A 13,451-nucleotide genomic window follows, 5' to 3' on the forward strand; every position below is an offset into this window, starting at 1 on the left:
GACATATATGTAAATATTCAAGCACTGAGTAGGTTCTGACAACACAACTTCTGTGATGGTATCTTTCAAAGAAGCCTTTTCTCAACATTTTTGGGAAAGCTGGTGTGATGCTGCTTCTCACCTTCTTATAATCCCTTCACAACTATCAAAGTGGTCTACAAATGTCTGCAAATTCTGAGCACTAGCCTCGAGAAAGGCTCTAAGTTGGCACAACCATTTAAGTGGCGGCACCACTTCTGATGACCCTCTTTCAGCCTTCAGAAAATTGTCTTCCACTGAGGAAGATTCCACTCTGGCAGAAGTTTCCCTTCTGTATTGGTGGTGTTGGTACTATCAGAAATGGTTATATGCAGTGCAATTGCAAGACTGAATATTTTCATCCTGTCAGACAACATTTCTTGTTGCTGGGTGAAGTAGAATCTTTAACTACTTTACTGACAACAGATAATCTTAGCTCGAATCACAGTCTGATCCAGAAGGGATTTCAAACTACTTTGTCCTACTAGCTGCCATCTGGTTAGAGCTTTTGAAATATAGGTAATTTCAATATCTGCATTGATGATGGTGATAGCAGCAATTTAACAGGTGTTGATGTGCTGAGTTGCTCAAGTGTTGCTCAGGTAGTATCTGTTCATGACAGAGAAATGGGAGATGCTTTATTTAGTTTTTAACTTTACACTTTCCTGTTTCCTCAATGAGAGGGAAAGAGTGCAACTGAACATCCGGACTGCAAGTGCTTTGAGAAATTAGAGGCAAAGTAACAATCAAATGAGTTAAATTCTACTTCTGGTCACTATTTCTGGTTTTGTTCTCTGTGGCTCTCATCCTTACAGGATACTACAGTTATCCTGGTTTTCCTCACATCTCTAGTCTATTCTTTAATACTATTTAGTTTGCTTTTTGCATAATGTGCTTCATTTTCAGATTGAAAAATTAGAGATGGCTGAAAAAGAAATAAATTCTTATCTCAATTTCTCTTTAAACCATAGAACAGCTACACTTACAGCCATATGATTCAAGGCTTCCTTGAAGTAGTAGTTGAATTCTGTGTTGTGAATTAGAAATAAATATAGTGTTATATTGAAAAAGGATGGTAGTACTGAACAGCACCACAAGATGTCATTCAAACAGTTTATGGCATAGACCAAAACGCAGTGAAACTCAGATTTCTTAATTTCCTGCTAGACGAAAACCCTAAATCAACAAAATTAACTCAAATTGCAGCATGTATTTGCTGCCAGTTAAGCGTCTGTGTTTTATGGGTCTGAAATCAATTTGCAGTTCCTCTTTAAATGTTAAATTCAAACTTGTTTAGCGTTTACACAGTAGCATGACCTAGAATAAACCAATTTATTTTAAGCAATTTGCAGTGCCAGTAAAATGCAATGAAAAAAACCAAATTTTTTTCAGGAAACATGGGACGTTCCCTAGGAGTTTGTTGCTACTCAGGTGCCAGAAGCAAAGGTTACACTGCTTTGTAAATGTGTGTTTTCTGCTTTAAACTCATGCACAATATTTTAAATTTTATCTTGAAAGCCAAAAAAAAAAAAAAAAAATATGCTGTGGTTAAAAGTATTTCTTCTTGAATGCAAGAACAGTGCAATTGATACTGTGTAACTGAAATTAGGCAGTGGATGGAAAACTTGAAACAAGAAATGCATTGTTAAAACTCAAATGAGTGAGACTTCTGAAACTTCTGTTCTATAAGGGCTTTATTCCATAACACTGAAACTGATGAAGGTTGCTTCCTCCCAGTGGTGAATTTGTTTACCATTCCTGTACCTTACCTTACAGTGCTGTCCTTATATGTGAAGATCTTCTGTTTAGAATTCACTCTCCTTTCCTTGAGAGGATTACAGCTGTTCCCGAGGTTATTGTTGCATTGCTAGTTGAGCTTCAGTTGCAGTTTTGATACTCATTAATCTTTGGCTTAATTACAGTGAAGACTTATGATTAGTGGGTGACTTCTTCCAGTAACTGGCATGTTAGAACTGTGGCAAAACTTGAAAATCTGTGGATTTAATCTTACAGTGTTGCTAAAACTGAGAAAATAAATGTGTATTTTAGCAGAGTGGAGCAAATGTTTTCTTAATAATAGTTGTTTAGAACATGTTGATGCAGTACCTAATGACGTGCCACAGATTCTGGATTAATATTTTAGTATAACTGGAAGTTTGTCATAGTTCCTATGGAGAGATGAAATAACTGAGACAGAGGTCCAGATTTATTGCATAGCTGTTTAAACTTCAGTGATCTATAGTTAGTCTTAACCTCAGCAAGACGTGAGTTTTAGTGACTAAGTGTGTGCTGACAGTAGTATGGCATATTCAGAATTTTTCTTTGGATGCTGTTTGCCTTAATCAGCATGCAGAGTTAGGTGAAGAGTCCGTGTTTCTAATTTATACTATTTTAGCTTTCAAATTGTAATACTTAGGAATACAAGCCTGTGGTGCTAAAGATTACAAAGGCAGCTGGGAACTGATTTTTTAATACATTAATAATTGACTTGTTGACTATATCCTTATGGTAGATACCATAAAAGTACTAAAGATCATATTTCATAGCACATGCTTAATATGTCGTATGAGTATATTTCTAATTGTTGTCTATCACAGTGCTTTCATCTTGCAACTTTTGAGAATGGTGGGCCTATCTTGAAGTAGAGTTAAGACACTAGATTATGGCTTGGGAACTCAAGTGAAGTTTTGGTGAGTTCTTAGACTACATCATTGGGCAGACAGGTGGGAATCTTCTTGTTTTTCTGGGTTTTTTTTTTGCTCTTGGAGAGTCACTTTACCTCTTCTTACTTTTAGGGAAAATGGCTGAGACTATATATCTATACTCTGCCAAAAGTTTGGTATTTTTTCATCTGCTGTTGTTGGGACCATTACTTTTCTGCTTCATATAGTTCCACATAATTTGTCAACTATCAGATTAGGCTTATTTAAACCTGGTGTTGCTCCTGAAGTAATAAAGTTTATATTTCAGTCATCTACAATATGTACCTAACTCTGTAAGGGTAGAGTCTCTCAAAATTTTACCAGAGAGGCAAAGGTATTGATGCAGCTGAAGGTTGCTTGCATTTTTCTGAGCCCCTGGCAAGTGGAAGGAAGTGATAAAGTATTTGCCTAGCATTGTGTATTGAAGAACTGCCACCTCAGCATAACTAATGAATATAGAAATATGAACTCTAGTGTGACTGCAAAGCTTACATTTACATTTATTTCTACTTAGAGGGATTTTATTAAAATATTGAAATTTCTTAAAAAGTAATGATCAAAAGATGAAAATACTTGTACTGTACAGTAAACTGTATTACAAAAGACTGAAATGCATTTGCTTTTCCCATTGTTCATGGAGGCTCTGATAAGAGTTGTTTTTGGAAGGAAATGACCTTTGAAATCTGCATATGGTATTTGTTTCTGGAAGTTCAAACAGCAAGGGAGTGTGCATCCTGTTACTTTGTAAGATTTTCTTTTTTTTTAGAGTAGACCTCACTCTTGGCAGGCAACCTTGGTTGAGTTCAGTAATTTTTTTAATTGGTTTTTTACATACTTCACTTAAAAGAATGGAACAAAACTCCACAATGCTGGGCAAAATAATTGAGGTGTCTTGCAGTATTAAGTCTGCTCTTAAAGGGAAAAACTTTGATGTTACACTGAAACCATATCTAACTGTAGAAGAAAAAAGGCTTGCTGCTGCTGGTGATCCATGTGAATGTATGAAGCAATATTTTACTTTGTAAGTATCTAATATTTGCTAATGATGGATTATAATTTGCTAGAAAAGATTTTTTAAAACCTAAACAAATAATCTCTTCAAGTAAGATTTGATTTCCAAGTGGATTCATCAGGAACTTTTTGTTTAATTCGTATTTTTCTTTCTTTATTTTTTCCCCTGCTGCTTTGCTTTTATGGAAACAAGGCTGGCTGAAAACAGGTCTTCATATATAAATTTCTGTGTTTTTTGTCTTTCCAGCTAACAGTTCAAAATGTTTTCATTTGAAATGTATGATAGAATATTTTCTATAAGCATTTAGAAGTAGAGCTCATCAATAAACACTTCTGTCTTCACATCTTAAAATAGCCTTTTTATTTTTTGTTGTTGTTTATTACATTCTGGGAGACGGTTTTCAGCATGTACTTGGATCTTGTTCTGTGTAACTTCCTCCATTTTTTGTTACTTGATCCTCAAGCCCAAATTCTAATTTCTACATTTTCCGCTTTGTTGACAAATTCTTCTTTTTTTGTTTGTTTGGCTGCTAATTAGTATTCTACCTTCCACTAGTTAATGAAACTCTCGCTTCTCATGATAACTGGTCCACATGCTCAGCCTTTCTCTTATCCTCGGTCAGTGATTTTTTAAGTCGGTGGGCTGTGGACACAGTCTCCCCCTGCCTTTTACCCAATTGGACTTGATTCCACATTGTTGCTGAGTTGTTTTTATTAGTTTCCTCTTTGTCTTGATGGTCCTGCAAAACGTCCTTGTGGCCCATCAAATTTGCATTCTTGGTCTACCCTCAGGGGTACATCCTTCTTCAGAAGCTTTGCTAACCTCACCTGGGGTCTGACATAGTTGAAATATGTCAAGCCCTAAACCTTAACAAGGCAGTTCTACAGGCAAGTCATTTGTTTTTCTAACACACAGAGTTCACTGCGAACTTGTTGGTTAGCTGCTATCCATTTCATAGATTGAATCTCATTTGTTGTTGATCAGGCTTGAAAGTATACAAAGTTGAAACATCAAAGAACATTCTTTCTTAAGAAAATTTTTACGTATTTCACATTTTGCAGCAACAGTAGGAAACTGGAAGCAAGAGCATCGGTCTAAAAGCAACTTTCTAAATCAAGTCCTATCTTTTGCTATGTAACTTTTCTTACCATGTCATACAGATTCTTGCACAGGGAAGAATTATGACTTAAGCAGAAGGGATTAGAGGTTTCTAGTTTCTGTATCCAGCTAGAGCAAAGTGTCAGGCAAAGTACTACAAGCTGATCAAAAAGAACTGAGACTTACTCAGTATCCTATGAGGAATAGGTGAGTAGGAATGGTCAGCAAAATCAGCTGTTCCTGTGGCCAAGAGTGATGGGAATAGAGAGCTGCCAAAAATTAAATCAAACCTATGCTTCCTAAAATGTTAATTTAAAATGGAACTATACAGAGGGATTGAAAGTTAAAATGCTGAAATTATTAATGTTATTTTATGTACAGCCCCCAGACCAACAAATACTTTATTTCTGATATAAAAAATAAGGATATAGATCTGAGGGCAAAATATGGAGTGACTAAAACATGTGTGATGATATAGACATGAATACAAGCATCTTCAAGTCAAATCAGAAAAATGTAGAGTTTAATGTAATGAAAGGTGTGACTTTACCCAGGAACAGGAATGTGGACAATAGGAAAACATGTGTGAAATTACAGCATTAGTTACTTTTAACAGACCTGTCAATCTTGGGTGGTGTTACAAGAAGGTACACTGTACATTATGACTGGCCATGAGGAAGGTATCCAGCTGGAGACTTACTGAACTGATCTTAGCAGTATGCAAAACTGCAGGACGAAACTGAATGGGACATACAATTTAAATGATCAAAGTACACAACCAAACAAATGTAGCAATAGAAGACTGACCTTATACATCTTTGAATGTGTCCAGGAGTAGCTAAAGATAGTAAAAACCTTTGAGTGTGGTGCAGACACAAGTGGGAGTTACCAGTGATATTTGAGAAGTGGTACTAAAGCAGGCAAGGAAATGGAATACTTCCTTTTTTCTTCCTTTTTCCTTTTTTTAAAATAATAATTATTAAGTGAAGCAAATATTGACAGTATAAAGAATCTGTAATAGGTTGCTCCGATTGTTTCATGAAATGCTTGATTTTGAAAAAAGAGTTAGACTTAAATTTTAAGTTGCATGTAGATATGAATTTTATGTGCCTTAGGTTAGTAGGAAATGTGGTGATTGCTATGTTGGGTTTTTTTACATTTAGTTGCAGTTCTTATGTGGATGTAGACTGAAATGTGGGCAATGTGGATTTCTTGTGGGGAGGCACAAAGCAGATGCAGTACTGGTTCTGAAAACATGAGGAAATTTTTGTTAGAGTCACTCTGTTGCAAGTAGGAAAAATACTATTTACAAGTTTATGACTGAATGAATGACGGTATTTTTTTCTTGTAACTGATTCCAGCTTTGGCTTACATCCTTTTCTTCTTCCCATATGAAATTATGAGGGCAGTGATAAATCAGAATATATCCAGGTTCTGCATTCACTTTTGAAGTCTTGTCTGGATATATTTGGTCTGGCTGAGATGGAATTATTTTCCCTCACAGCAGTCTTCATCATGCTGTGCTTTGAATTGGTAGTGAGAAAGATGTTGCTAACAGTGTTGTAGCTATTGCTGAGCAGGGCTCACACAGGAGTCAAGACTGTCTCTCCAATATCCCCCTTTCCTAGCAGCCTGGGGTTGGGCAAAACCTTGAAGGATGTGTAGCCAGGACTTGTGGCCCAGGGGGATATTCCCGGACCAAGGGGATATTCCATACCATATGATGACTGATCATCAATAAAAGTGAAGAACAAGGAGAAAGAATGCCTACCCTTTCTTATGGTTTTGGTCTTCCAGAGCAACTGGTATGTGTATTAAAACCCTGCTTCCTGGGGAACTGGCTGGACATCACTTGCTGATGTGAAGTAGAGAATAAATATTTTGTTTTCCTTTGCTTCTGCATGCAGCCTTTGCTTTTGATTTATTAAACTGTCTTTATCTTGACACATGAGGTGTTTTTCCATCCTATTTTCTCATCCCCATCTTGCTTCAGGAAGGGAGGGAAAGAATGGCTTATTGGGCATCTGGTGTCCCGCCATGGTCTCCCCACCATGGTGCCTTTCACTTGTGTGAAAGTTCACAGAGTTTGAACTTGGAAAGCTTTCAGAGTTCTTTGGAATATTGCAGGTGTCTTCAGTTTTTATTTGATTGTATCTTTCAGCAAATCAGGCAATCCAGATGTTACAAAAAAGCTGTTTCTTCAAATAATATTTTTTTGTAAACTTTTGTACTCTGTAAGTGCAGTTAGACTGTGATCTGTTTGCATCTAAAAAGCCAAGCAGGATGAGGTTTCTTATTAGTGAAGCTAATGAAAAGCTGTATCTACAAGAGAACATTCTTATTAACTTGATATTTTTTGGGAGAATTTTATTTCAGCTGTAAAAAGTACTTGGACACTGTATGTATCTAATCATCAGGCTGTCTTAGTCTTACAGCTTGTAACACTTACTGCAGATCTGAGGCTTTTAATCCTCAGGATAGGGGATAGCAATTTACATTGCAGAAAGGCAGGTAGGAGGACAAGTTTATATCCCTGATTCTTAATGAAATTCAGAGCATACTGAAGTCTCTCGACTTTTCATTGACTTAAATAAGCTGATATTACATTTTAACACAAACATGCCAACTTCTAGTTGTTGCATCTGGCCCTCCCTGGGGGACAAGGGAGAAGTGAATGAGTTGTTGGTTTAAACTAAGCTCTTCTTGTGCTTTAAGATTTCAACCATCGAGACAGGTTCAGCTAACAGCAGGTGGAAATTGCATGGTATTACATTGTTGTTAGAGTCTGATACATTCTTTTGCCAAACACTTAATTATACAGAGTGGTAGTAAATAAAAGTAGGCATGAAGGAGCAGTGCATCACTCTAAGTTGCTGAACTTATGCAAAAATATAAAAATGGTATTCTGCTTTGATATTTTAGTTTTTCTAATTGATGCTTTACTGTATTTCTACCATAGAAATGAAGATCTAAAACAAATGTTGGAAAGCAGTAAAGATTCTGCAAAGCTGGATGCTATGAAAAGGATTGTTGGGGTATGTGATTTTTTTTGTTACTGTGTTTATTTGTTAGGGGATATGGGAATTTATTATTATTTTTATTTACTGGATGGGAATAATGCTTTCCTTTTACAGATTCTTTACCAGATTAGCACTTAAGTCTCTAAATGATCTTTAAAAGTTGTAGTGATGAATTGATCAAATTCTTATCTTGGAATTTTGTGTAGAAATTGGTGTATTTGGATATGTTCAGTCACATGCTTTTAAAATATTTATATAACAATGCCAATATGCCTGTAAATAACTATTTTCAGTGAGACTTTGAATAGGAAGTGGCTTCTGAAGAGGAGCTTCAAATTTGTCACACTGGAAACAACAGAAATTTTCAGGAATAAAATGACAAGTTGCATTAATTATTTTTATTTTATTATTGTATAAGGTTTTTCTTTTTTGATTGACTATGACCCCTGAATATTTGTTAACATGTTTCAGGTGTATGTGTACTCAGAGGTGATTGAATTATGTTTAACACTACTATATATTTAAACCCTATAAACGAAATATCATTAAGTTGATGGTATCCCTTTATTTCTTCTTAAAAGTATGGGAAGAATGTGCTACAGAAGATTGCTCAGTGGCCACTTGGCTTGTTTGTTTTGGATATTTTCAATTTGTTTTCTGTAATTGTTTTTTCAGTCTAATCTGGATGTGCTTTTTGTTCTGCTTGGTTTTTGCATGCTTAATCCTGTCTAAGTATGTACCAAAGTGAGTAGGTACAGGTGGTGTCATGTGATCATGTTCTTTCCTCTGACTCCAGAACTGGCTTTTTCTGCCTTATGATTGTCCAGTGATGAGAGTTTTACTCAGGATGGTTGTCTTTTTGCCTGTAATCCCTTAGTCCTGCCAGAGACACCATTTACCTGTGAGGTCTGGGTAACTTATCAATTGTTATTTCATAACATCTTATTCATTTTGGAAAAGGTTTTTTGATTCATCTTCTCCAACATGATGTGAGATTGCTCAAGGGTTTGACCAGTCTGGCATACAGATGTGCTGTAGCAAAAACACATGACTTTTATAAGGGCCATGATAAACTTACATTCTTCTGCTTCCCTCAGAAAATATTTTTCTTTCTGGTTATTACTGTGGCTAGGAGAGCTGTGGCAAGTTGCCTCTTGTTCCTTTGATTTTCTTTTTTGAAAAGCTGGCTAAATCTTTATCTGTATGTAGAAAGTGTTGAAACTGAATGTAGTTGTGTATGTATGTATATGGGGGGGAATTAAAAAACATTATATTGAATCAGCTTTGAATTTTAAACCAAGGCTTTACTGGGTTGTTTTTTTTTTTAATTTTCCTTTTTTTCCTACAAAAAATGTTGTCATTAAAAATGAGTGTGCAATGAGCAAAATCTCTATTATTAGATACCTGCTGCTGCTGAACAGTCAAAGGAGGTCTTAATAACTTCTTTAATTTCCTAGAAGTGGAGATACGTAGTTAGTAGTGATAGCTGTGATCCTTGATGGATTTAGGCTGAAGCGATCAGGCTCAGGAGGTCTTCAGTGAGGGAAGGCAGAATTTATTGGGCACATTCTTTCTTCTGCTCCCCCATTTTCTAATTCTGACAATTCTCTCCAGTTTTCAATCACAGATTTCTGGCCTTTTTTTAAGCTCATGGTCATTGCTTTCTGTTCCTTTTCTAAGCACTGTGTACTGCACACCTTCTGATTTTTGGATATTTTTTCCTTTGCTCAGCTGCTGCTGCTTGAAGTAGAAACAGCCTTCTAGCTTGTAAGGCTGATCATTACATAACCACAAGTGATTTGTTTGATTTACTGAATCCTCTGTTTTCATTTTATTTCATATCTTCAAGGTAATTGCTGTTTCCTGTACTATGTTTAAAGTGTGTTTCATAGCAGATACCTAGCACCAACCTCTGGCTGACACAACAAACGCAAACAATGAGCTTTTTGGGTCAGGACTGGGACATTGCACAATATGAGTATGAGGCCTTGTAACTGTGATAATGTTCTTGTAGAGCACAAAGGTGCTTTTGTGCTTACCTACAGAGGGGACCCTACATTTCTCAGGGATAAGATGTGTTTTTCAGAGATGAAAGGCTTCCTCTAGCCTTATTATTACAGGAAAAAGGAATTCTGTCATCATAGTATTGTTTAACATGTCTCACTGGAATGCTTATTTTCTAAGTTTTAGATGGTTGAAAAAACTTGCATACAGAATCCATGACTTCTCTGGCCAACCTGTTCTACTCTATCACAATGACTTTTTCCTAACATCAAGTGTAAACCTACCCACTTTCAGCTTAAAACTGTTATCTCTTTTTCTGTCATTACATGCTCTTATAGAAGTCCTTCTCCAGCTCTCTTTTAGCCCTGTTTATATACTGGAAGGTGCTATAACATTGCCCCAGAGCCTTCTCTTCTCTAGGCTGAAGCCTGTCCTTGCAGGGGAGATGCTCAGTAAGGTGTCTCTAACCACGGAAGCCAGGTTAGTCTTTAAAGGCCCCTGCCACCCAACCTAAACTGTTCTGTATGACCGTAGTTCCATGATACCAACAGTTATCTTAGAATTTTAGTAGACTTTAAGAGGCTAAACCTTCATTTGTTCATATAGGTGTGATAGCAAAGTAGCAGGACAATGCTGGTTATGGCACTTTTTGTGGTTGCTTCCTCCTTTAAGGTAGTTTGTGAACTTTCTCCTAGGGAGAGGGAGAGTCATTACAAATAAAACAAAATCTGTCTTCCAGAGAGTGACTTAAAAGAATTTAGTTTCAAGCATAGGAGTAGTCCTGTTTTGATCTTCTCGCTTATCCCTTTTGTTGCATGAAGGCAGCCAAGTGTACTTTTAGCTAAAATATGACTTTCATGATCAATGACCTTTTTTTTTAAAATCAGTATGTTATTTTGTATGTTTCTTCCTTATAAGCATGCAATAAAATAATTGCAGTCTTTAGAAGAATATGAACAACACAGCTGGTTTAGAAATAAATTTTTGGGTATACATATTCTATTATATGCATGGAAACATAAAGCTGATATTTCTTTTAAAACATTCACTGCTATTATAACAACCAGTACTAGATCTTGAAACCTGTTTGAAGGAAAAACCAGTAAAATTTCACTCCTGAAGATTTTAGAACATAAGTTTAGGAAAAGTAACGTGCCTGATTTTCCTCAGAGAGTATCATGCATGTCTGTGTGTCTCTCACATGTAAAAAAAAATCAGTACATCTTGACATTACACAGCATTTCTGCTAGAGTGAATGTTTTTGTGCAGAAACTCCAGGTGTATAAGACAACACAAATGGTGAATATCTAGGAACAGCGACAAAAATGATCTGATAGATGTTAGTCTTGGAAAGAACCATTATGTTCTTTCAGGTTAATGATCCGTAAGCTAAGGAGGGTTTACGCAAATTGCTATGCAGTAATGAATCAAAATACACTCTTTTAAAAGGCCCTAAATACATATTTACATGGTACACTGGAGTTACTATGGTAGATCAATTAGATAATCCCAGTAATGCATAGAGTCATACCATTACAGTCTATCAAGGAGGTCTGAAGATCACCCCTATTTTTGAGTATTGTAACTTCTGTTGCACCAAGATAAGATGATAATTTTTCATTCTATCTTACTTCTCTGCAATGTATCTTGTTGCTAAGTTCTACCTTGTCATTCTGAATTTGGCATTTATTGTGCAGACCCCCCAGTCCTGAAAGTAGTAAATTGATTTTAGATTTTTAGTTAAAAACTCCTTGGAACTCATTTAATGTGCTTACTTTTTCACAGTGCTTGTGATATTTCCTCTGTTTTAATACAGGTGCAATTAACAGTTTAAGATGTTAAATGGGTTAGATCAAAATGTCATGCTGGACAGCTGCTCTTACTCCCTTTTGAAAAACTGAGTAATAGCTTGAACTACAGCTACCTTCTTCTTTCTGGCATCCTCCTCCTAAGCTTCTCAGAATATGCAGTTTACTGTTTCCTGGCTTTGTGTGTTTTTGCTTTTGTTTAATGAGGGCCTAATTCTTTATGCTTTTAATGTGTTTCATCAATGAAATACACAAACAGAACTGTGAGTTGAGAATATGAAGTTAAATCAGGTGTATAAAGTGGGGTAATGGTTGGATTGTAATGGTTATAGACAAGAGTAACTAGCTGGAGAACTATTGTTTCTTTATGGGAACACTGTGTATTTGTTGTTGCTTATGTATGTTGGACCCCAATGGACATTGGTGATGAGGTGTTCCTCAGGGATCTGTACTGGGACCTGTACTACTTGATATCTTCATGAATGACATAGATGGTGGGATTGAGTGCATCTTCACCAAAACTGCAGGCAGAACAAAACTGAGTGGTGCAGTTGACATGCAGGAGGGACAGGATGCTATTCAGGGGGATCTGGACAAACTTGCAATGTGGACCCATGGCAATATCATGGGTTTCAACAAGGCTAAGTACAAGGTCTGGCCCTTGGGTCAGGGCAACCCCCACTATCAGCACAGGTTGGTGGATGAAGGGATTGAGAGCAGCTCTGACAAGAAGGACTTGGGCGTGCTGGTGGATGAAATGGTGGTTGTGAGCTGACAGTGTTCGCTAGTAGTCCAGAAAGTTTTGCCAGCAGGTTGAAGAAGACTATTATACTCCTCTACGCCACTCTCATAACAGAGTCCCAACCTGAAGAACTGCATACAGTTCTGCAGCCCTCAAGACAGGAAAAACAGACATGTTAGAGCAGGTCCAGAGCAGGCCACAATAAGATCTGAGGGCTGGAGGCCTCCTCTGTGGGCAAGCTGAAAGAGTTAGGGTTATTCAGCCTGGAGAAGAGAAGGCTCTGGGGAGATGTTACAGCACCTTCCATTATGTAAAGGGGTCTGTGAGAAAGCTGGAGAGGGGCTTGCCAGTAAGGGCCTGTGATGACTAGCCAAGGAGGGATAGTTTAAAGCTAAAAGATTTAGATTATGTATAAAAAAGAAGATTTTATGATGGTGGTGGTGAAAGGCTAGGACAGGTTGCCCAGAGAGATGGTGAGTATCCCGTCTTTGCAAACATTCAGTGAGGGGCAACCTGATCTGTGAACATCTTGAAGATGTTTCTGCTTGCTGCTGGATGGCTTTTAAAGGACTATTCTATGATTTCTTAGTGAAATTTTATTTTTTATGATTACCTTGATGCTTGGCTGGCTGAATCTTGACCTTGAGCAAGACACACAGATTCTTAGAGATGGGGGTGCTCTGGATCTGTATCAGCAGCACTAAACTTGAAATTTGAAATTTGCAGTTTAGACATAAACCACTTCCAGACATTCTACTGGAATTATATCTAAGCAGAACACTGTGCAGCTACAGTGTATATGAAAGTATTTTATTCCTTCTTATGTACCTGGTTTCCTACAAATAACTTCCTTCATAAGCTGTTTATACAAGAGCTGAAGCTAAACTGGGGTTTTGATGTTTCTGATCTTTATTGTGACAGTTTTATTGTTTCTGACATGCCTTGCTCGTGATCAAACATGAAAAAAACTGTTTAAAAAAAAAATGGTGGGTTGATTGATCTTGCTTTTACTGTGTGGATTTTGTGTATTTTTTTTTTGTTGTTGTT

The 13,451-nt window shown here is 36.8% G+C and overlaps 1 protein-coding gene across 3 annotated transcripts in view; it reads left to right on the forward strand.

Moving 5' to 3' along the window:
• The window catches only part of AP3B1 (adaptor related protein complex 3 subunit beta 1), a 152,557-nt gene that overhangs the window by 5,327 nt on the left and 133,779 nt on the right, over positions 1 to 13,451 (forward strand). Inside the window, exons 1-2 of one of the 3 annotated variants that reach the window (XM_021531842.3) lie at positions 3,496 to 3,741; positions 7,790 to 7,865. In XM_021531842.3, coding sequence (XP_021387517.2) covers positions 3,569 to 3,741; positions 7,790 to 7,865 — 249 coding nt within the window. In that variant the 5' untranslated portion in view covers positions 3,496 to 3,568. Of the gene's footprint in view, positions 1 to 3,495; positions 3,742 to 7,789; positions 7,866 to 13,451 lie in introns of those variants that run through there. The other 2 variants (XM_021531844.3, XM_021531843.3) reach the window with 2 other exon arrangements.

This window comes from Lonchura striata, chromosome Z (assembly GCF_046129695.1).
Source record: "Lonchura striata isolate bLonStr1 chromosome Z, bLonStr1.mat, whole genome shotgun sequence".
NCBI classification, from domain to species: Eukaryota; Metazoa; Chordata; class Aves; order Passeriformes; family Estrildidae; genus Lonchura; species Lonchura striata.